The sequence below is a fragment of the Sceloporus occidentalis genome, unplaced genomic scaffold, assembly GCF_023333645.1.
Source record: "Sceloporus occidentalis isolate IW3139 unplaced genomic scaffold, rSceOcc1.0.p SCAF_223, whole genome shotgun sequence".
Classification (NCBI taxonomy): domain Eukaryota; kingdom Metazoa; phylum Chordata; class Lepidosauria; order Squamata; family Phrynosomatidae; genus Sceloporus; species Sceloporus occidentalis.
In genome coordinates, this window is record NW_028317203.1 from 1,029,367 (window position 1) to 1,052,848 (window position 23,482).

General features: G+C 40.1%; 1 protein-coding gene across 1 annotated transcript in view; it reads left to right on the forward strand.

Annotated features, from left to right (window-relative positions):
• The first annotated feature begins 1,032 nt into the window (after window positions 1-1,032).
• Window positions 1,033-23,482, forward strand: part of LOC149276959 (cleavage stimulation factor subunit 3-like) — a 33,643-nt gene continuing 11,193 nt past the window's right edge. Inside the window, exons 1-3 of the mRNA XM_089503207.1 lie at window positions 1,033-1,065; window positions 8,327-8,428; window positions 8,557-8,652. Coding sequence (XP_089359333.1) covers window positions 1,033-1,065; window positions 8,327-8,428; window positions 8,557-8,652 — 231 coding nt within the window. The remainder of the gene's footprint in view (window positions 1,066-8,326; window positions 8,429-8,556; window positions 8,653-23,482) is intronic.

Here is a 23,482-nt window from a genome sequence, read left to right on the forward strand (position 1 = left end):
AGGTAGAGTGCAGCAGCTGGATATTCGCAGCGCCATGCTCCGCTTTTATGCTCACGTAGAGTGCAACTGTCCAGCCCTGATCCCTTAACCCTTCATGACATACCATCATCAAAACAGTGGACTTTAAACACATTATTATTATTACAGCCTAATATATCATGTTAGAAACAACTGATTTTGAACAATACAATGCCAATGCAGGGGGGGGGGGAAGAAGAAAGAAGAAGAAAGAAGAAAGAAGAAAGAAGAAAGAAGAAGAAGAAGAAGAAGAAGAAGAAGAAGAAGAAGAAGAAGAAGAAGAAGAAGAAGAAGAAGAAGAAGAAGAAGAAGAAGAAGAAGAAGAAGAAGAAGAAGAAGAAGAAGAAGAAGAAGAAGAAGAAGAAGAAGAAGAAGAAGAACTGATACTGAGCTGTCTACTGTATGACTGTTGTTTTAGGGGGTGTGGTTAGATGTGTGGCTATGGCGGAGCGCTTGCTTTACCGTGACCTTTGATGTTACTTTAGTTACTTTTAGTGTAAGCGAGTAACGCATTTAGTCGGATGTGTTACTTTATACATGCATTTTATTTATAAACATTGTTGCTTTGGCGTTCTAGATCTCTGTGATACATTCATACGCACCAAATACATTAAGATCCTAACAAAGAGAGACATCACGTAATGTAAGCGGGGCAGAGAATTTGGGTCCCGAGTGCGGGTTTTCACTCTTCACGGGATATTTTTTTTGGGGGGGTGGGTATCAAATTCTGGGGGTCCGCTTGTGATCAGCGACCCCGCAGCGTGTGCGTCTGCAGAGCGCGCGCTTTGTCTGGAAGTCCTCCAGCACTTGCAATGCTAGGACATTCCGCACGGAGGCGAAGTACTCTGTAGAGTCGGCAGCCTCGGGACGGCGCAGCGCGGACCTAGACGTGTTTTTTCCCTACGCCATTTTGTCGCCAGTCGCGAGGGCGGTTGGTGTCGGGAGTAGCAGGGAGCTTTGTGCGCTTCACGCCGGGGAAGGGATACACACGGGTGTTGCTATTTTATAGGAAAAATGATGTCTGCCGGGGAAGGCCCTTCTGACCAAGTGAGTGCCAGCAGTGAGCTCGATTTCATGGGCGGGAGGGTGAGTTTGCCAGGCCCGGGTTCAGTTTTTTCAGCCGGTCGTGAGTGTGCTTGTGAGAGGGTTCGGGGTGGGAATGGGACTCGGTTACACGCACCTGTTTGTGGGACTCTCCTGCGTCAGTGCTGGGAATGGTAGTGAGCGTCTGTACAGTGCCGGGAGCCTGGGTGGGTGTGTAGGACTGAGCTTCCAGAGTGAGTGCTGGGCGGGGGGCTGATGAGTGCCGAGGATCTGGCTAAGTGTGTGGGCCTGAGCTTCCAGTGTGAGTGCTGGGGGCCAGTGTGACCATAAGACTGAGCTTCCAGTGTGAGTGCTGGGGCCAGTGTAAGCTTAAGACTGAGCTTTCAGTGTGAGTGCTGGGGAATCAGAGTGAGTGGTGGAACCGAGCAACCGGCGTGAGTTTGGAAATCACAAGACTCAGCCATAACTGTGTTTTTGTGCCTGGCATTGTGTTTTATGGAACCGCCTCTTGCCGGGTTTGAAATAGCCCATGTGGCTTTAGAGCGCTACTTGGTGTTCTTTAGCCTTTGTTGCATCCTCGTATCCATCCATTGATCTCCTTGATAAAAGTTCATAGGAACTGAGTGTGAGTGTCAGGTGTAATACTCAGTATAGTGTGTTTTCTGCGTGCCCGATCAAAGTTCTTTTTGAAATATTTGCACCTGGGATACATTCGGATACTTATCGTCCCAGTTATCCCTGTTGGATGTTAAATTCCTTTTTCAGACTGGGGATTCTGGGAGTTGTAGTCCGGCCTTCTGTAGAGGTTTGTGTGTGCGGCGCTCGCTTCTGGCTGCGAGTGTTTCTCTGTAACATTGCGCTTTGTGGGAAATCTTGGTGGAGGAAGTGACATCCGTGTTGTGAATAACACATTGGATATTAAAGCATGTTTATTGTTTGTACATGGAGAAAGTTGCTTGTGTAGCGTGACATGCTCATGTTGATGTACTTGAGTCCTGTAACCAGTCGCCAATCCCTGGAAATACAAAGGCTAAATCTGGAAAAACAATAAATATATAGCAAAATAAAAAAATTAGCTTTGTGCAGAGCGTAAACAACCCAGCACAGGCTCTGCTTTCTGTGTAATATAGGTACGGTTATGGTCTTGCTGGGTCCCCTATTACAGCATTATATATAGGCTCTCATGGCGTGTAATATGTTACAATCAGTGAGTGTGTCCTGTGGCTGTAGTGTAATATTTATCTAGACCCAAAACCCCCCTCTGGGATGTATGACGGCATAAGGTGGCCCACCAACGTACCATAACCAGCTCCGCGGAGCCCTGCGTATATGACAGCAATCAGGGCTCTTTCAGTGCACAGCTACATCAATGTGATGTTATTACGTGTTATAATAATTTATCCTTGCATATACTTGCAGTGGTTTACAATTTAAACCTGTATATTCTCTAGACCAGGGGTTCTCAAACTGCGGCCCCCCAGCTGCTGCAGGACTACATCTCCCATAATGCTCCTTCAGCTAAGGGGCTGGCTGAGGAGTATGGGAGATGTAGTCCTGCAGCAGCTGGAGGGCCGCAGTTTGAGAACCCCTGCTCTAGACTGTAAGCTCGTTTGAGCAGGGCCCTCCTCACTCGTCTCTATAAGTCAAATTATGTTACAAACTACTTGTTGTGTCCTGTCCACCCACTGTACAGCGCTATGGAATTTGATGGCGCTATATAAAACAATAAATAACTATGTGCACTCGCGCAGAGTATCTCCTATGGTCAGAGTCCAACAGCCCCAGTCCTTGAGGGCCACTAACAGACCCGAATATACTGTGTATAGTTGCCTTAAGCAAAGTTGTGTAATGCATCGTGATTGTCTCAAACTGAGTGTCGTGTTTGCTGTATTTTGAGACTGGTTTAAACAGATCGGCTCAGCTGTTAATAAACCTTTTTCTGCGTTTACTAGCGATTCTGTTACCGATTTGATATAAATAAAGTTTTACACATTAACTCAGGCCTTGACACATTTGAGTGATAGGAGCTGGATGGACTAATCCAGGGGCCAGCTTGATATGTTTTTGGAACCAGAAAAAAATGTACCTGTAGAGATCAACGTAGAATGATAGTTAATAAAAATCTAGGAGTCCTGACTGCTGCGATGTCATTCAGTAACCGCACCTCCAGGGTCGCTTATGTAACGGTATTTTTCGTGGTACTCCAAGCCTCAAGTAGTAAGCCGGAATCGCGACCTCATGCGGCCGAGTCCCATTAAGGATAAAACAGCTGTCCATGAGCGGTGATCTGGCTACTGCACCTCTTACCCGAGTTTTGTCTAAAGGCTCTCCTGTACAGCGGGCAATTACTTTCAAGGGATCCATGTATAAAGTCGATATAGAGGCAAAAAGGTGATCATTGTTGACCTTATTTGCATGCGCCTACCCAGAATCCCTTGTGGTTGTGGAAGCACCATGAGATTTCTGAGGGAAAAACAAGCCTTCTGGCTTGTCTGGTGTCTGTAGATGAGTGTTTAATAATCCTTCTACTACCCCCTTAATTTTAAGTGGAAGGGTTTTCCATCACCTTTACCCACCATAACTTATGTCATTTTATTTTTAGAGAACAGTAAGAAAGTCATTGTTAGAATAGCTTTCCAAGAAATTGACTTCTGCTCTCTGTCAACGTGCGGGTTTCACACCCAGCGAGTGTTTTAAGACTGACCTTTGCTATGTACAGGGACACTTTAGAGATATTTCTCGTGATTCTGTTAATGTCAACATAATATTTGCACTCGAGGGGATACATTTTTAACATTTACTCATTTTGTTGTTGTGGGTTCAATGGATTTGTTTATGTGCTGTATTATAATATTTTTCTGGAATGAATCCTTGTTCTGTTCCTTTTAATGAAGCGATTTGAATTAAACTCCCTTTTCACCTCTCCGGTCTGCTCTCTGCCTATCAATCACAGCCTGGAATCTGTGAGATTTTCTCTGAATGTTTTGTCTTTTCTAAAAGAAACCATAATTTTAACAATGTATTCATGAAATTAATACATCGGAGTCTGTTCACTAAAGGGAGAGTTCTTTGATTTTATTATATATTATGAAGGTCCAGCCCCAGTAAGCTTCTGCAGCAGGAAGCACTTGGCTGGCCCTGTATAATGTATGACTAAATCAGCGACGTTTCTTTTAAAGTGTCTGCAATAGGGCTGCAACTAACGATTAATTTAATAATCGATTAGTTGGCCGATTATTTTTTCGATTAATCGGATAAAAAATGCAATTTTTTTTCAATTTAAAATAATGTAATAAAAACCGGACAATTTACACTTTCATCTCTTTATCACAATGGCCTCTCGCTATTCACCTTCTTATTTTACTGACATAATAATAAAAGCTACAAGAACCCAAACACAGTGTTTCTCAAACTAGGTTTTAATACAAAGTTATTAGTAAATATTAATTCATATGTTAACTATTTTTCATATTTAATAAAAACTATGAGAAAAAAGCCGTTAAAATTTTTTTTATTTACCAAACTGCCCCCGGTTATGCACATCTGACCCCCAGCTTGCCACTCTGCCCCCATATATGCCTTATACCTCTTATATGCCAGAGATTCCACTGTGCCCCCTGATATGCCACTGTGCCCCCTGATATGCCACTGTGCCCCCTGATATGCCACTGTGCCCCCTGATATGCCACTGTGCCCCCGATATGCCTTATACTCCTTATATGCCAGTGATATGCAACTGAGCCCCCTGATATACCTTTTACCCCAGATATGTTTTATGCCCCCCTGATATGCCCAATATCGATATGCCTTATACCCCCTATATGCCCTGAAATTCATAATACCCCCCATACACCACTATAACTCACCCATACACCACTCTGGCTCCTCCCCCTCCCGTACACCACTCTGGCTCCTCCCCCTCCCGTACACCACTCTGCCTCCTCCCCCCTCCCGTACACCAGTCTGCCTCCTCCCCCTCCCGTACACCACTCTGGCTCCTCCCCCTCCCGTACACCACTCTGGCTTCTCCCCCTCCCGTACACCACTCTGCCTCCTCCCCCCTCCCGTACTCCACTCTGCCTCCTTCCCCCCTCCCGTACTCCACTCTGCCTCCTTCCCCCCTCCCGTACTCCACTCTGCCTCCTTCCCCCCTCCCGTACTCCACTCTGCCTCCTTCCCCCCTCCCGTACAACACTCTGCCGCATCCACCTCCCATACTCCACTCTGCCTCCTGTCAGCAACGGAGGTTCACAAGACACCAGGGAGCCGGGAAGAGAGGCAGAGTGGCGTATGGGAGGGGGAGGAGCCAGAGTGGTGTGTGGGAGGGTGGTGTATGGGAGGGGGGAGGAGGGACTCCTCCCCCCTCCCATACACCGCTCTGCCTCTCTGCCAGGCTCCGTTACTGACAGGAACTTTCACTGCAGCGTCATAGAAGCCTCAGCGTAAGTGAAGGGCAGTAACGGAGGCTGTCTGTGCGCATCGTTTAGACCCCCACCGGCTGACAGAGGATCATCCTCTCTGTCAGCCGGTGGGGGTCTGCATCGCACAGACAGCCTCCGTTACTCACCTTCACTTACGCTGAGGCTTCTATGAGGCTGCAGTGAAAGTTCCTGTCAGTAACGGAGCCGGCAGAGTGATGTATGGGAGGGGGGAGGAGTCAGAGTGGTGTATGGGAGGGGGGAGGAGTCAGAGTGGTGTATGGGAGGGGGAGAGAGACGGAAGTGAGAGACCGGCCGACAGTGAGGGGAATCCAGGTCCCCTGCAGCGTTGCGGGGGATCTGGATTCTAGTGTTATAATCCGATCTCTGTTTGAGGTCGGATTATATAAGGAGAGGAGTTTTTCAGAGCATTTGCTCTGGAAAAAAAACTTTTTATAATCGATAAAAATTGATTCGATTAATCGATAATGAAAATCGTTGACAATGATTTTCATTATCAATTTTATCGATTAGTTGTTTCAGCCCTAGTCTGCAACCACATCATAGTGATGTGAGAGTTGAAACCACAACTCTCTCGTTAGTGAATAGACCCAATAGTCCTCTTGTATTTATAGGAGTGTTTGCTCCTCTGTAAAATCTATGACTTGAATGCTCATTAATGGCTGCCATGTCCCGTGCGATGTGTTGCTTTAAATAACCTTTTCATTCAAAGGCTTTAAACTTTTTGTCTAGAACAATATAAACTACGTTCTGTTACACAGGCATGTAGGATGCATAGCTACTTTGACACGATTTCGTTTGTCATCTCACAGATTGTATACTATTCTGCAAGCTAAGCTCTTTTAACAGCATCACGGCCTTAGGGTGTTACATCTTATGACACAGGCTCTAGACGAGGGGGCAGAATAGTATGTACTGAAGATGGAGCCCTGCTTACTGATCACTGCGATCAGCGGCAGTAGGGATCAAAGTGAACAGAGATAAACTGGGGCCTAAATCCCCTTTACCCCTCCTTACTAGAAATATACATTAAAAATTACCCATTCTTGCCTCGACCCAAAGCTCAAAATGAAATAACAATAATGTAATATGTGAGGGAGCATTTTGCGCAGCGTGTGTATTCTACTCGGGTGTTTTGCTGAGCATATACATATCTTTTTTTTTTTTTTTGAACATGGACACCTAATTTTGTAGAAGAAATCATAAGTAAATTTAGAAAAGTTTTTTTCTTAATTTTTGTTTTGTTTTGACATATTTATACTAAATGAATGACCATAGAAAAAGTTGTAGAAATAGAGAGCCCTTGCTGTGTGCAATTTGCGTGGATACACGAAACACGGAAAAGAGAACGACGGCTGAGCAAAGAAATACTGCGAACGACAAAAAAAAGCCCTGGTCACTTATGGGGGGTGAACCCCGCTGTCAGAGGGATTAGGCAGAGCCGTCCCGACCTTTCTGTTAGTCCGATTTGCCCGTTCTATAGCCCTGTGGAATTTGCCGCGTAAAGCCTTAAAATACTTGCAGGAGAAACGCGTCGTGTTACTTGCTTTGTAATAAATTGAGGCGTTTCAGGTCACTGTAACTGCCTCACGGAGGGGCAGTGCGATCAACTTAGACTCCATTGTCAAAGCTCAGCATATTCACTGCCGATTCGAATAAAGTGAATTTCCGGGAGCCCGAGTGGGGACTCGTCACTGTCGTGTAACACAGATGGAATTCATCTAAAGCGTACGATTTACGATTATTCTCATTTTTTGGATTTTCACCTTTTTTCACAGGTGAAGATCTGGCTCTTGGGTTGTTTGACGGACGTTATCACCGGCGCTAAGCCAGTGCTCCTTATCCCGGAGTATATAATACATTGGGAGATATTTGTACCATAATCACTATTTACAAAGTACTTTGCACTGCTAAGTAGTTGTTGGTAAATAGGGCTCTCTTGTGAAGGTGTATCTGATTTTTCTAGTTGAAAACTAGCAGGATTTGTTGCTCTTCCAATCGTTTTAAAGAAAAGCGACTTGGATTTTTGTGTTTAGTGGATTTTTTTTCTCCTCATACTTTAAACGCATTCATAAAACATTCAGTGCAACCTTTATTTTGTGAAATGCTTTTATTAATACCCTCCTCTGCTTTGTGCTGTCAGGGCATGGAGAATTAGTCTTCATCAGACCGGTTAAGGCCGATTGTGAAGGTAGCTCTTTCCAAATATGCATTTTTTAGCTCTTGGTGGCATGTCTTTTATTTTAGCTTAAAAGTAGTGTTTTGGTGTTTTTTTTTTTGTTTTTTTTAATAGAACGGCTTTTTTATTTGAATCAGCCCTTTTTTTTTTTTTTTTTTTTTTTTTAAGTCTCCCTGATTAAATTCTACGTAATCCAGGGCCAACTAACTGGTCTTTGTTGCAGAAAGTGTCTGGGTTTGCCTTTTTATAGTTCATTGACGAGATTCTGAGACAAATTGTTTAATCTTGGATATCAATCAAGGACAGGCTCCTTTTATGTTTGTACCATATAGATAATAAAAAATACCTGAACTCCTTATCTTACTTTTTTTCTATGAACTTTTTTCTTTCTAATTTTATGTACAAACCTCATAATATAGAAAAACTGGTCTGTAGAAGTCATGAGATTTCTCAAATAAAGTTTTTAAATGTTGGTGTTGTTCGTTGTGTATGTATGTGTGTGTGTATGTATGTATATATATATATATATATATATATATATATATATATATATATATATATATTGCAAATGCATACTACTACTGCTTTGTATTTTTAGAATATTCAGCCTAAATTGACTAATTCATTGTTTTCTTCCTTTAAAAAGGCTGCTGAATATGTTCCCGAAAAGGTGAAGAAAGCCGAAAAGAAATTGGAAGACAATTCGTATGACCTTGACGCTTGGAGCATTCTCATTCGCGAGGCACAGGTTTAGTGACATAGGATTACATTACATTATCTCTGAGTCCCAAAACGGTGGCTTTTTTTTTTTTACAGGAATAATATCTGTATGTCGACACACCATCATATTCAAAATGCTCTTTATTCAAATTCTAGAATCAGCCTATAGACAAAGCGCGGAAGACATACGAGCGGCTTGTTACCCAATTCCCAAGTTCTGGCAGGTTCTGGAAACTGTACATTGAAGCAGAGGTTAATATTATTTTTTTCTTTCTTTATTACTTTATGAAAGTTCTTACATCTATATACTTTAGGCATACGGTACAGAAGAGGGAAAAACGCAGGTAGGACACAAATAGTGATCGTTTTTTAAATGTCATTTAAACTAGAAATGATTAAGTGCTGACGTTTTAAAGGTGTTAACCGCACTGATGATTGTTGCATATTGACATTGCAACAACATTAAAACATTTTAATTGTATGGAGTGCTTTAGACTTTTATTTATTTGTCATGTGTCAATTTATTGCCTCCTGTGTCATTTATTTAGCTCTTGTTTCATGTTCTTCATATTTCCAACTGCAAACTAATTTGAGTGCTTTCCCAATTGTATTGTTTTTTTTACATGATTGTGTGAAGGTAAATACAGGAAATCCTCATGTTTAATATGCCTTCAATATGTCATTCAGATGTTGGAAACTGCATGGCACATTTGCATAACCACTTCTTTTGCAGCTCTTACCTGTTAAATGTGACAACTGTATCATTGTGTTAGACACTAATCAAAATCTAACTCTAAAAGGGGAACACAAAGTTTCACAGAACTGCCGCAAACAATACAATTCATTCATGTTTCTTATAGTTTATACACTTGTCTTACAACCTGATACACAAAATCTTTATAGGCGTCTAAAACTAGAGATCGCTGGTGCAGTTAACTATTGGTTGCTGGAAAGGTGCCTGTCCTCTCGAGCGTAAAGCCAAGCAAAAATCTGATTCTGAATGTATAAACTATTCATTTATGACGCAATCTATTGTTGGGGGTCTGATTAGGAACGTTGTTTCTGATGTTTCAGCAGCCATGTTTAGCAAGTTAGCGTATTGGATATAAAGTCTAGTAAATATAGCAAATAAGTAACAGTCAACAAATGTTTTTTTTTTATAGTACATAATGAGATTCTTACAGGTCTGCATACGCTGTCAGGGTTTTTGGATTGCTACTTGGCTGCTCAGACATGATTTGAACTGCTGTCCTGTACACCATCATTATAGGTACTCACTCCATATGGGTTTGGGAAGATTAAAAGGTAGTTGTTAGCATCACTTCGCACAAAGATTAGAGCAAGTCATGCTGTTCCGATGGCAGCTACCCTAGAATTTATTTGCCTTACGTGTGCCTGGGACCATTGTTAGCATAAAAAAAACATTGTCTTTCGTTTGCTTACTAAAAGTAGTGTTTTCTATGGCGTATATCATTTTGATGTCCGAAGTATATCTCAACCATGGGACTCGGGACACTTGAAAAGGGGGAAAAATCTACCCATAGATAATATATATTAAAGTAAATGTAAATTAAAATATGTAAATATATGTATTCTGCTCGGTTTCATTTTAAATACCAAATCCTTTACTAGAGGATAACATTCCACAAGGTAACTCTATAGTCTAAACTGTAACTTGCATGCATATTTTTCACGATTTTATGACTATATATTTGAGGTTTTTTACATGTTATACTTAAGTGTTATGACACGATGTTTTCATTGTTGGATACAAAATCAGTTATGATTGTTTCAGTGTGTTCACACCTTGAAAAAAAGTTGTAAGGGTGGAGGGGACTGGTATCCTTAAATTATTGTCTTAACATTTGCGTCAAATTTATCTCATCACATATACGTTGCACAAAAGGTGGCAAGGGATGTGTGTTAGGCAGTTCTGCGCACACATTCACACGTTATCCCCGCACGTTTACATACCTGCTAGTTCAATCAATGTTGAGCTTGTCTGAGTAAATTAAATGAAAAATGAAAATATTGGTACATTCTCATTAGGAAAAAAAACTTTCAATTATTTAAAAAAAAAGTAACAGAAGATCTACCTATTAAGTGTATGATTTATTACATCCACAGATGATAAATGGCACAATATGTTCCATTTTCTTATAGTAAGCCACCTATAACCTATACCACATACCTTGCTCCGTGCAGGAAGATCACTATTGACAGTGTACTTCGATTTAGGAACTATACGATCACGAGTGTTTGTGTGCGCGCAAGTGTTGTCATTACGCTACCCTTACACAGTACAGTTATATCATTTACCGTTACCATGATTTTTAAGAAGTTTTAGCTCGGGAGTTAATGGAGTTGCATTGATTTTAAAATAAATGACTTTAATCATCTCAATGAGTTCTCTCGATTTGTGTGTAATTTTTTTTATTGTAGTTGGATGTTAATTTCTTGGCTCTCCTACAACGATCTTGTTAAAGGGCCAGTTGTACCCCTTTGTTTATTTGGGATCAGTGAAGCACACAGTGTTGCTTCACTAATACCTTCCTTTAAATGACGTAAATTGAGTTTTACTTAGAGCCAGTGCTTTAGCTTTTTTGTGATCCCTACCCCTGTTCTGGCAGATGGCACTGCTGTGTCTACTGCGCATGTGCATGCGTTCCAGTGCGTTCTTCCGTAGCAGCAGAGTTCATCATTGAACCCTGGTGTGAACTGCTTGTGGCATCGTCACTACAATTCTGAACTACGTAATATATATCACCACACTAGCAATACATTTAGACACTGCTTACCCATTTCAGAAATTCAGACTTGTCTATTCTTCAGAAAAAAATGTCATTATGTGCTTTATATACAGTATTTGTGATTTGCTGTTCCCAGTACTACCTAAAGAACCTTTATAAAGATGAAGACCCAGAAAGCATTTTCTACTCCTGCTATTGTCTTTGTAATAAACATTTCATGTTTGCAAACCAACTATCTTGGTCATGGAAGTTTTATGTTTGCTTGAATTCCTATGAACTGGTTGGAACAAAACATATCTACTACGCACATCAATTTTAATACTAGCTGGGTGATCTGACAATACTATAAGCACGCAGGTATAGCGATACTTTAATGTCACGGTCCTACAATGTTACATTACCAATCTAATTAATGCCCAATTGGCCCCATTCTCACTTCTCGTCATATAAGCGATTAAACAATAGAGTTCCCTTTTACTTCCTTTCACTGTGACTTCATTTATTTATTCTCCATACTGATTCTGTCGGCTGTAATTTCTTCCAATTTCCATTACCTTGTCCGTGTGCGTAAGTTGACAACATTCCGGCTCCTAGCAGCACATAAGAGTGTGGGGGCTTCGTACCATCACAATCTATTAGAATGCATTCGCTGCTAATCTGCTATCTTAACCAGTGAACTTTGGGGTTTATTCACTAAAGACAACATTTGCTGGAGGGTTGCATACATTTATCTCTCTCACTTCACTGTTTATTATGAAGGGCCAACACTGACAACTTTCTACTGCAAAAGGGTTTGGGTTGGGCTGGCCATGAATAATTAAATGGATGATGTACGCTTTGTATGTCTCTGATTTAATACAGGGCCAGCAGAACTCACTGGGGTTGGACCTTTCATAATGTAAACTGAAGGTCAATACTGAGAACTGATGGATCGTATAGATATAAAGATGGTGATCTAACTTGGCTCAGTGTGTTGAGAACACACATGAAGGTGCTTTGAGACAGGGCAAATAGTCAAATCGCAGATTGCCATGGTGACAAGATTACATCATGCTGCCTAGGGTTTGGCTAGGTAGGCCCCAATGCCAGCACTCCTACCCCCAACCTCATTGACATTGGTGACATGCAAGCAGATGTGAAAGTTTAAAAGTTTGTGTGCTGCATACAAGAGTGTGCGTTAGTATGTTAGTGTGTGTGTGTACGGGGGGGGGGTGTGCATAATTTTTGACGGACTCCTAAATCCCTACCAAATTTATCGACCCCTCCATTAGGAAATATCTAAAAAGGCTCCTGGCCTGTATCCTTTGTTTAGGTTATCTGTGTATCTACATTCCAGCGTTACAATGTAGGGAATAGTTCAGCATGTCGATCCAATCAGAACTGTGGTTACGTATTGAGTAACAGTGTTTGTTTCTGTTCTGTTCCTGACAGTCAACAGAGTGACCTATTGTGTTCGGGCAGACCTGTACCACTCTGTTCTTTTGTGTGATGCATAGAATTTCAATTTACTTGCACTTTATTTATACTTAGAGGGGTTGCCTCTATAACTGTATGTACAAATATGACAGACAACTTCAGAAAATATAAAGTTTAGATTAACCGGAAAGCTAATTCTTGCTAGTAGTACTTGTGCCAACCGAACACCAGAATTTTTTTTACAGAAGGCATGTATCAATAAAAGGGTTGCTATTTATGGGCTTGTGTTATGTAGCAAATATTGTGATCTTCTGAGCTTACAAAAAAGACTAAAAACACTTTATATCTGATGTGAGAAAACTTAATCTTAACTTTTTTTTTTTCCCTTAAACTTTTTTTTTAATCAGTCTAACAGTTGAACTAATTAGATGGACAGTGGCTACATATATGGACCTTGGGTGGCAGGGCCTGGTGGTGCAGAAGCCACTCTGCTGCAAAGCTGGGGGCAGAGGACGTTACAGCAAATGCACCTACAGTGAAGGAAAACATTTTCATCCCCTGCTGCTTTTGTACGTTTGCCCACTGACAAAGAAATGATCAGTCTATAATTTTAATGGTAGGTTTATTTGAACAGTGAGAGACAGAATAACAACACAAAAATCCAGAATAGCGCATTCAAATGTTATAAATTGATTTGCATTTTACTCGGTGAAATAAGTATTTGACCCCTTTGCAAAACATGACCTTGTACTTTGTAGAAAAACCCTTGTTGGCAATCAGACCGAATGAGATTGACAGTTATTTTGTGTTTCTTCCATTTGCGAATAATCGCACCAACTGTTCTCACCTTCTCACCAAGCTGCTTGGCGATGGTCTTGTAGCCCATTCCAGCCTTATGTAGGTCTACAATCTTGTCCCTGACATCCTTGGACAGCTCTTTGGTCTTAGACATGGAGAGTTTGGAATCTGATTGCTTCTGTGGACAGCTGTATTTTATACAGGTAACAAACTGAGATTAGGAGCACTCCCTTTAAGAAAGCGGTCCTAATCTCAGCTCTTTACCCATATAAGACACTTGGGAGCCAGACCTCATGCTGATTGATGGGGGATCAAATACTTATTTCACTGAGTAAAATGCAAATCAATTTATAACTTATTGAAAATGCGTTATTCTGGATTTTTTGTTCTTTCTCCCTGTTCACATAAATCATTAAAATTAGTCTTTGTCAGTGGGCAAACATACAAAATCAGCAGGGGATCAAATACACCCATTCCTTACTTATAGTGAAGGGAAAAAAGTATCTTTCATTTAGGTGTTTTTGAGCCTGAGTGCACAAGCTGTAAACCTCAAAGCGCCAATACTGCATTTCGGTGTCTACCCCTGGAGTAGTGCAGTGTTTTCACCAGATGGGAAAAAAAAAACCACAAGAATTTACTCATGCTCACATGCATACTCGCATACAGCTTGGCGGTCATATATATGGCCCGATTATAGGCCGCACTATTATAGTTTGGTGCTATTATGAAGGCAAAAATTGTTTTTAAGAAAAAATACAGTAGAATATTAAAACAGTATTTTACCTAATGAACAGGAATACATGTATTTTTACATTTGTGGTATCTAATATGCAGTTAGCAGAAACTTGGAAAACCAAAAGCTATTTTAAGCCCCCCCCAATTCAAAGTGCACCTTACTTATAGATATGCCGCTCTGCCCCCAGATACGGCTGCCGTAGAGGAGGATCCAGGTCCCCTGCAGCGCTGCGGTGGAGGTGCGTCCGGAACTGCATGTCCCGGGGGTCGGCCGTTACGAATTGCGTATCCCTGCGCTTAACCCCGATTAAAAGCTGCACCCCCACTTTAAAGACTTATTATCGGGCCAATATGATTTCTGTTAGGATAAATACATCAATTTAAAGAATAATCTGCATAATTTTAACCCTTTTCTCATATCTTAATAAAGAAAAGGAAGTGTTACCAGCACAAGGGTTCCATCTAAGATCCCACAGACCACCTTGCACCCATCCTGTTTAATGCAAACATATTTATCTACGTATAGATTAACCAGGATGGGTCCAATGTGGTTGGTGGGTTCTCAGGTGACACCCATGTGGTGCTGCTGCCGCTATCTCTCCTCTTTCTGATTAGCCCCTTTCGCTCTATCTCTACCCTTTCTCCATCTCTCCTCTTTCAGTTTATCTGTCCATTTTCTTAGGATCTCCTCTCTCTTACTTTAATTCCTGTGGTAGGAGGGCAAGGCCTGTTTCTACAGACCGCTGTTTCATTGCTCCTTTGCTATGCGTGCAGCTATAGCTTAGCATCAATAGCCGGCATGCTTCACAAGGGAGAAGTTTATTTTAGATTTTAATAAAATAATAATAAAAAAAGGAACTGGCGGTCAGCAATTTGGTCGTGTGCCACAACGAAGGCCTTGGCATGGCTGTTGTTGATTTAGGCTATTACGAGTTACCTGTTGAGTATGTGAAACCACTTTCAAAGGGAACTCTAGTTTTTACATAATGTTTGAGACTATATTCATTTTGTGTTTTATCTCTTCTTGGCCTTTCTTGATCTACCAGACACACACTTGTTCCTTATTACACTGTTGTGTGGTAAATAAAATAACAACCTTCTCTTAATAATCCAGATACTGTCTTTATTTGTCATTATTTCCGTTCAGATTCACAGCCTGACCAATGAGCCTTAAGTGGTGGAGGTTTTATCCTTAAAATTGGCAGCAACTTTAATGGTTTTCAGGCAAAGGCAATCTTATCTTATTTTGGACACTTCTTTCGCCAGAGATTATATACTAATTCAAGCAATATGGTTGTATTTTTCTTAATAACAACATAACACTGGTCACCCTACTATAATTGATTTTAAAATAAACTCATACAGAACAAAATGACAATATATCATTTGTAATTCTCTGGATTCGGTCAATTGCTGCATACTTTAGGTCTTCACAAACCTCATAAGCCAGCCTTGGTTAATTCAAATGTTACTAAATGTGACAGTTAAGAGGTGTTGTGTTTATATTAAGAAATAATGCCTTATTAATCATGAGATCCCTTCAATAATATATAGTCATATTTTTATGGCAGATCAGTGAATCAAACCAAATCTTAAACTACCGTAGACATCTTGAGCATTTGTCTTAATGTTTGGGATCAGTGGGATAGATTGTTTGTTTTAGAAGTCGCTTTATCTCTACTATGTGTGCTGTGGCTTCACAGGTTTATCAAGTCGGTTAAGATAATAGTGAGTGAGTGTGCACCAGGGAGCGTTTCTCCATTCCTGCTCCGTTATGAGCGAAACATGGCGATTCCGTGTCAACAGGATCAGCTCGGCTAATGTTTTCAGCCTACCTGCCCTGGAAATCAATACGCTGATGACTTTGGCATGCCTGATTCTGTCTTCTCTGACTTATTTTTATTTGACTGGTGCCATTTCTAAAATAAGCCATATGTTAAAAACAATTAGAATCTGATAGTGTGGCCGGTGTGTGCGGCTAAATTAGATGTGGAAAGTACAAAGAACAAGCATATAAAGCAGCAAGGCAGGTATATGGAAAATAAGAAAGTGAAAACTATGTAGTCTTGAATGTAAGGTATGCTTTTTTTTCTTTTCATTTTTATGGATTTTAAATTGGGAAATACAAATAGTCACAAAAAGGGTATCTGAATCCTAATTATCATCCCATCTTTAATTGATGTAGATCATGTTCTAGGTGTATAGTGAATTGTGGGGGGGGGATCATATAGTCAGGCTTTGTATTATTGTAAATTGGTATAAAATGTTGGTGTTTTCCGATATTTGTCACCATATCACACCTCATACCAGTCTATTGCATGAAGGGCCAGTCATATTAATTGGACAGTGTGTTAGCATATTATCTATACATGCCAAATATTTATGAGCTCATAATGATACATCAGCCAGCATGACAAAATGTTTTCATATAAGAAACGCAGTGGTCTTAATATAAACACAAAAGGATTTACGCAATAAAATATTAAAATTGTGCTTTTGTTTATTTAAGATGCTTCTATATTTCATGTACAGATAATATGTAAGGGTACAAGTATGTATTTTACAATCCATGTGAACTCAGAAATGGACAAAGTAAACATGTATGCTGTTTTGGAGATTATATGGAAATGGCAAGTTTAGAAGTTCTTACAGCTGAAGGCAGCTGCCTAAAATATTTATGACTGAGACGTGTGTCTTAGTTATTACTTTAATGGATAGATTAAAAAGTAGAACCAACTCCATATTATTCTGTACTGGTGTAGTGCTTATTAAGCCCCAATTATTAGTTAGCATGCCTTAGAACATCTTGTTTTGTGGCGTGTATAACTCTTAAATTATTAAAGAGTGTATGTTTAAAATATTTTATAGATATTCTGTATGATAAATGTATTTAGAAAATGGCGAAAATTTTCTGCAAATATGTAAACATTTTGTCAAGTATTCTAGAATATTTGCTTTGAATGATTACTGGATTGATATTTACATTTTAAGGTTTTTTCTTAATTATGCAGATTTTTTTTTCTGATGTAACGTCACTAGCATTTTTAAATTGACTTTAATGGAAGCTCAACTTGTAACGTTGCACAATGGAACTGGCAAAGAAGGCTGTGTACGTGTGGATAGTGTACCAAGTGCCTTGCTTGCTTTAGTAGAAATGTGAGACCTAAGTACTTAAATAAATAATAGAAATAAAGCACATTGGGCACTGCTTCCATTATCAAGTGAAGAAATTGGTGGAGAAAAATTCAGTTCAAAATCACCTTCTGGTGTCCTGCACTAGCCAAAGCAATATGATACCCCTTTCTTTTATGGAGGCTTGGTCTCCTTCCAAAGAGGTGAACTACTGAAGTCTTCATGGTAAGGAGATGGCCAAAAGGCCAGCCCACCTCCGTCACTAAAAGCAGAATCTTAAGGGATTTGGCCACAATCAGGGATTTTCAGTGCACCAAAGAACATTTACCCCTATGCTGTGCTCTGCATCTCTGTCAAAAAGCAAAAAAAGCTATATACAAAACCGGCGTGTTTATAAGGAAAAAATCAAATTAGAAAACGACTTTATGGCCCCAGCCCCGAGGCTGACAGTATAAAAAAAAAATATTTATCTGCTAGCTATGAAGCTAGTCGCCACATGGTGTACCCATAACCAAATCAAACCAGTGAAGCACACCCAGATTGTACCTTCTTTGGGGCTCAGAAGCACCTTGAACCTTAAGCCCAGAGAAGACGGCAGTTCCCCTGTCTACATGGCCTCCATTATCTACATGTACACGCTTAGCTTGTCCCTCCGCTCACCTGATAATCTTTGCTTGTCCTCAGCTCTCATTTCTACCTTTTATAGGCTTTTCAAGGGCTTCCCCCTGTCCTTTGGACTGTCTTACCCTAGTCTATCGGATTCTCCCTTGTCTTCAGTTCTTCAAACAATCCCCTAAAACCCACTTCTCCCCTCATCTTATGCATAGATAAGCGTGTGGTTGGGCCACATCAAACATCTGCACTGTCCTTGTATAATAAGCACCTACTCCTTCCTAGATTTTATGCTAATTTGAACACGCATCAGTAGTTAGCTTTGAAGACTTTCATTGTAAGGAGTGTTCTTAGTATTCCTGTTAATTCACAAAAAAATGCAATTAAATATTGAAACTTTTGTTAGATGACATGGTGAGAAATCCTATGTACATTTACTTCTGATGTGACATCTTTCTTTATAAGGACCCCAATCCTCCACTGCAATCTTAGAAAAACTTGAAGCTGAAACAAGTGTTGAAATTGTACGTATTAACCACAGCGAGGCCATTTTAAATGTTAGCTGTACAGAAAGTGTTGCTTTACACTTTGTTGTGTTACACTTATGTATAGAGCTGCAACAGATGTCATTGTGCAATTACAATAGGGGAGAGTGAAAAAACAAGAACTTTAAAATTGGCGATATAAAAAAAAAATCGACAATGATTAACACAAACATTAAAGCGTACTGATGGAAATAGACCCTGCCCTATGGTCAGACGTTCGAATCAAGATTGTTAAAGCTAGTTTTGTGTGGTTTTCATTTTTTCATTTTCTATAGGACTCATTTAAAGTTGTCCATAAAACACAGCCCGTGGTGAAGGGAGGTAGACACACTGTACAAAAGTTTTAGGCAGGTGTAACAATGCAAAATGTTTTAACGTTTTAAAATATAGACATGTTAATAGTTTTTTTTAATCATTTAATAAAATGCAAAGTGGTTGAATAGAACTAAGATCTAACTAAATTAAGCATTTGCTATGACCACCCTTTGCCTTCAAAACAGCATCAATCCTTCTAGGTACATTTGCACAAAGTCAGGGATTTCGTAGGTTAGTTAGGTTTAAATAATTATACCAGGCAGGTGCTAATGAACATCGATTTAATTATGTTGGTTGAAACACAATCATAAACCGCTGTGTAGGAGGAGTAAAACTGGGTGAGGAACAGCCAAACTAGCTAACAAGATGAGGTTGCTGAAGACTGTTGAATAACAAAAGGTATACACCATGGCAAGACTGAGCACAGCAACAAGGCGCAAGGTAGTTATACTGCATCGTCAGTCTCTCCCAGCCAGACGGGTTTCTAGATATTCTTTCCAAGCTCCTTTGAAGAAGCAGAAAAAAAACGGGCAATGTTGAGGACCGTAAACACAGTGGTCAGCCAAGGGAAGCTAGAGCAGCAGATAAGACACATCATGCTTACTTCCCTGCTGAGTAGTGCCATCAGCTCAGCATTGGCAGAAAATAGTGGGGCCCTGGTAGACTCGTACACTCCTGAGAAGTCTCTTCTGAAGTGGTCTTCATGGAAGACGTTCGGCCAAAAAGCAATACTTCTGACATGGAAAGAAGGCCAAGGGACTCGCCTATTCACAAACACAGAGAAACTGGGGTGCAGAAAATTGGCAGCAGGTGCTCTGGACTGATGAGTCAAAATTGGAAATATTTGGCTGTAACAGAAGAAACTTTGTTCGCCATAGTGCTGGAGAGTGGTACAAGAATTTGTTTACAGGCTACAATTAAAATTGGTGGAGGTGCCTTGCAAGTTTAGTGGTGCATTTCTGCAACTAAGTTGGAGATTTGGTCGGCATTAATGGTCTCTGTAATGCTGAGAGGTACATGGAAATATCCATCATGCAATACCGTTAAGGAGGCATCTTATTGTCCCCAGATTTATTCTGCAGCTTGACAATGACCCCAAATGTACAACCAAAGTCATTAAAAGCTACCTTAAGTGTAAAGAGCAAAGTGCTGGTATGGCCTCCACAGAGCCACCATTGACTCTCGGATTACATGGAGAGAGAAGCAACTGAGACAGACTATCAGAGGTGTTTGGAACGACCTACTCGTCAAGTTCCTTAAACTGTGTACCTAGAAGAATCGATGCTGTTTTGAAGACAAAGAATCTTCGCAACAAAGATTTCATTTAGATTTTTACTCTGTTCGCTAATTTACATTTTGTTAAATGATACGAATAACCTATCAACATATATATTTTGAAAGCATTCTTACTTCACAGCGTTGTTTTCACACCTAACACTTGGGCAGATTTGATTCTTAGAAATCAAAGTTTGTGGGGTACGTTTGGGTTGTGGGTTTTGCTGCTCTACTTTACATGTTGATTAGATCAAATCCAATGCCTGGTCTCTGCATACGCAAAGCTGCAGACTCGTGCCACAGTGTTGAATCTAGCCAATACAAGCAAAATTCCATTGGCACATTAGCTCAACAAGCAAATGTACTGGAACATGGTGGGGGTAGGGGTCAAGCCTCACTGCCTTTTTCACATAACCACTTCAAATGATATTAAATCTGTTATCCTCATTTGCAACTGGTTTGCCACTGCAGTCCTAAGAGCTGGATGAAGAGATTATGACCCTTATAACAAACCAATTCCTTCTAAGGACAGCTTGGCAAGCACATCAATGTTATTCTCTATGGAGACTGGCGTAATTCTCACCACAGGTCAGACCTTTGCAAGTATGGAAAATTTCGGATGGTACAGTACCTTTTTTTGCTTTTTTTGGATAATCGGCACCCCCAAGGATGATTCCTTAGGAGCATGAAGATTGGCCTAAAAAGTCATTTCTCAGATGCCTGCATAATTATGTGCTTCCTCATATATGCTGCTCAGACAAGCAAATTCAAATTATTGAAAGCAATCAGAACTGCATCTGGACAATGATTGATCTCTAAAAGTCTGTTTATAAAACTCCAAAATATTCAGTAATGTTCTAAACTGAAAAATTATGATTTGCACTTCCCTAAATAACAACAAAAAAGACAATGCAACTCTTTCTTGACGCCAAAACAGAATAATCATGGACGTGAATTAAATACTGGCCTGGTCCACACTTGCCAAGAAAGGAACAAAGTATTCACAAACTTACTTTACTTAAGATTGAATGATGATGTTCTAAAGTGTTAATAGAATCTCAGTTCTTCTGGAGATGACAGTGGATGGCAAAACAGATTGCTTGACTATGTCTTTAAAACCATTTAATATTACTTTGAGTTGCCATTTGCTTCTTTCCAATCTTCATCAATCTTTTTTTTTCTTTTTTAAGCTGTATGTTAATGGATGTGTGACAATAACCTGAAGACCCTTTTCCAAGCATCCAGGAGTCATGAACTGGATAGTTGACATTTGATCTTCCTTTTTGTGGGAAAAGAAAATATTGGCAAATAGTTCTCAAGCAGCACTGAGATATTAAAAAAATGTTAGAAAGTACTCACCCTCCATTGAGTTAAAAAAAAATAAAAAAAAAAGTCTGATCCATAGCTTTAATTATAAAACCAATCTAAGCTAGGCTGACATTCCAGTCATAATTCAGATAACCTATAACACTTCCTTGGGGACCAGGCCCTGTGCTATAAATATCAAGGTAAATTGTAGGTTTAATGGAAACTTAAATTATGCAATGGTTCATCTGATTGATACAAATTATATGCATCATAGTGGAGTGCTTAAGTTCACTAAAGAAAGCTCACAGGGTTTGTTTTTACTCCACGGGGTAATTTGATATCTGAATTCTCCTAGAATATTAATCATCAGTCAGTTATTAATACTCAACGTCACTGTGAAGTCCTTAAAATTATATGTACAAGTTCAACGTAAACTACTCATCAGAGGGCCAACACCATTCCTTTAAAATATGTGAACACTCAATACTCCTGTGTGAAAACATAATCACCCTTTAGGAAGAATACATGCAGTAAATTGTAATCTGCGATTACAGATCAGTGTCTCAAAGGGCCGTAGAACAATTTTGAACTCACTGACGACGTGTGGGTTTTTAAGCATGAACAGCCTGTTGCAGGTCCTGCCACAACATCTCAATTGGGTTTAGGTTTGGCCATTCCAGCCATTTTAATGCAGGCTTGCTTGTGTGCGTCACTTCACTGTCTTGCTGTGCATTTCAGATGGCCTGGCGGAGTTCATGCTTCCTGCAATGATGGTAAGCTGTCCATGTCCTGGTGCAGCAAAACATCCCCAAACTATGATGTTGCTTCTTTAATGCTCCTGTATGAGGTTCTTAATGTGCAATCTCTATTCATAAAACATTGTTCAAGAACTCTTGAGAAGCATCCAGGTGGTCTTTTTGAAAACTCTAGGTGAATGTCCATGGAGTCATGAACATTGGCATTAGTTGCCATGAGAGTAGCCTGATGACTTTCAAGAGTCCTTTGCAACTTGATTTTATACCTATTTGAGATATTATGGCAGAAGGGACAGTCTCAGTAAGATGCATTACTGTATTAAACTCCCATTTGTTCAGTATGGCTGTCAGTGCTTTGGTGGATACCTAGGATAATGGTGGACCGTTGATTGCACACAGGAATGCCATTTGAACATGGCATGATGTGGTAACGGAACCTTGTATGCATAGGCCAATGTTAGAATTACCATATTTCCCCATGTATAAGACGCACCTTAATTTTGGGGCCCGAAATTTGAAAAAAAATGTATTGCATAGTTATTGAACTCAAGTTTTATTTATAAAACTCATACTCATCACTCCCAACCATAACTGCCCCTAAATTAACCCCCAGCAGCCCAAATATTATTTTTTTTTACTTACTGTTAGATGAGTTGCTTAGCTATGTGGATGCTATAAGGAAAGGGGCGGGGCCAATCATCAGTGTAACTGCAGGAAGACTGTTAATCAGAAAGGGGCTGAGCCAATCATCAGTGTGACTGCAGGGAGGGACTGGGAAGTAGTAACTGCAATCTACAACCACTGTATAAGACGCACCTAGTTTTTAGACCCCAAATTTTTCCAAAAAAAGTGCGTCTTATACATGGGGAAATACGGGATGTTGGGCCAGCCTGTCTCAATCAAGGCCCACTTTTTTTGCCAAGGTCTTAAAAACACCTTACCTCAATGATCCCTTTCATTGGATTGGATTTAGAGGGGCAATAACTTTTGTACAACTGAAGTTTGTATGTTCGATTACCTAGCATATAAAATAAATGAAACATGCACCAAGCTTTGCTGTAATTTCTTCTCTCAGGCTCTCTCTATAGTTCTACAACCCACAAAATGATCTGATCACTGCCAAAGTGAAAAATATTTAACGATACAGATATTCAGATGGGTCAAATACTTATCTATGTGGCTGTATATATGTATTATATGTATCTGGCTCATCAAAGGCAATATATACGATTCAAGGCACTTGTCACAAACTGCGAAATCAAAACACATAATGTGTGCCAATATGAGTACACATTTCCAGGGTTGGCTTTTATCTGCCACATTATCAGGTCAGAATTTGTGTCTGCATCTGTTGTTACTAACAACAAGGAATAACCATCATCTTGTACTTGGGTTGTGCATGGGCTGTAACCGCATCGTGATTTAGGAATTCCACGCAAGA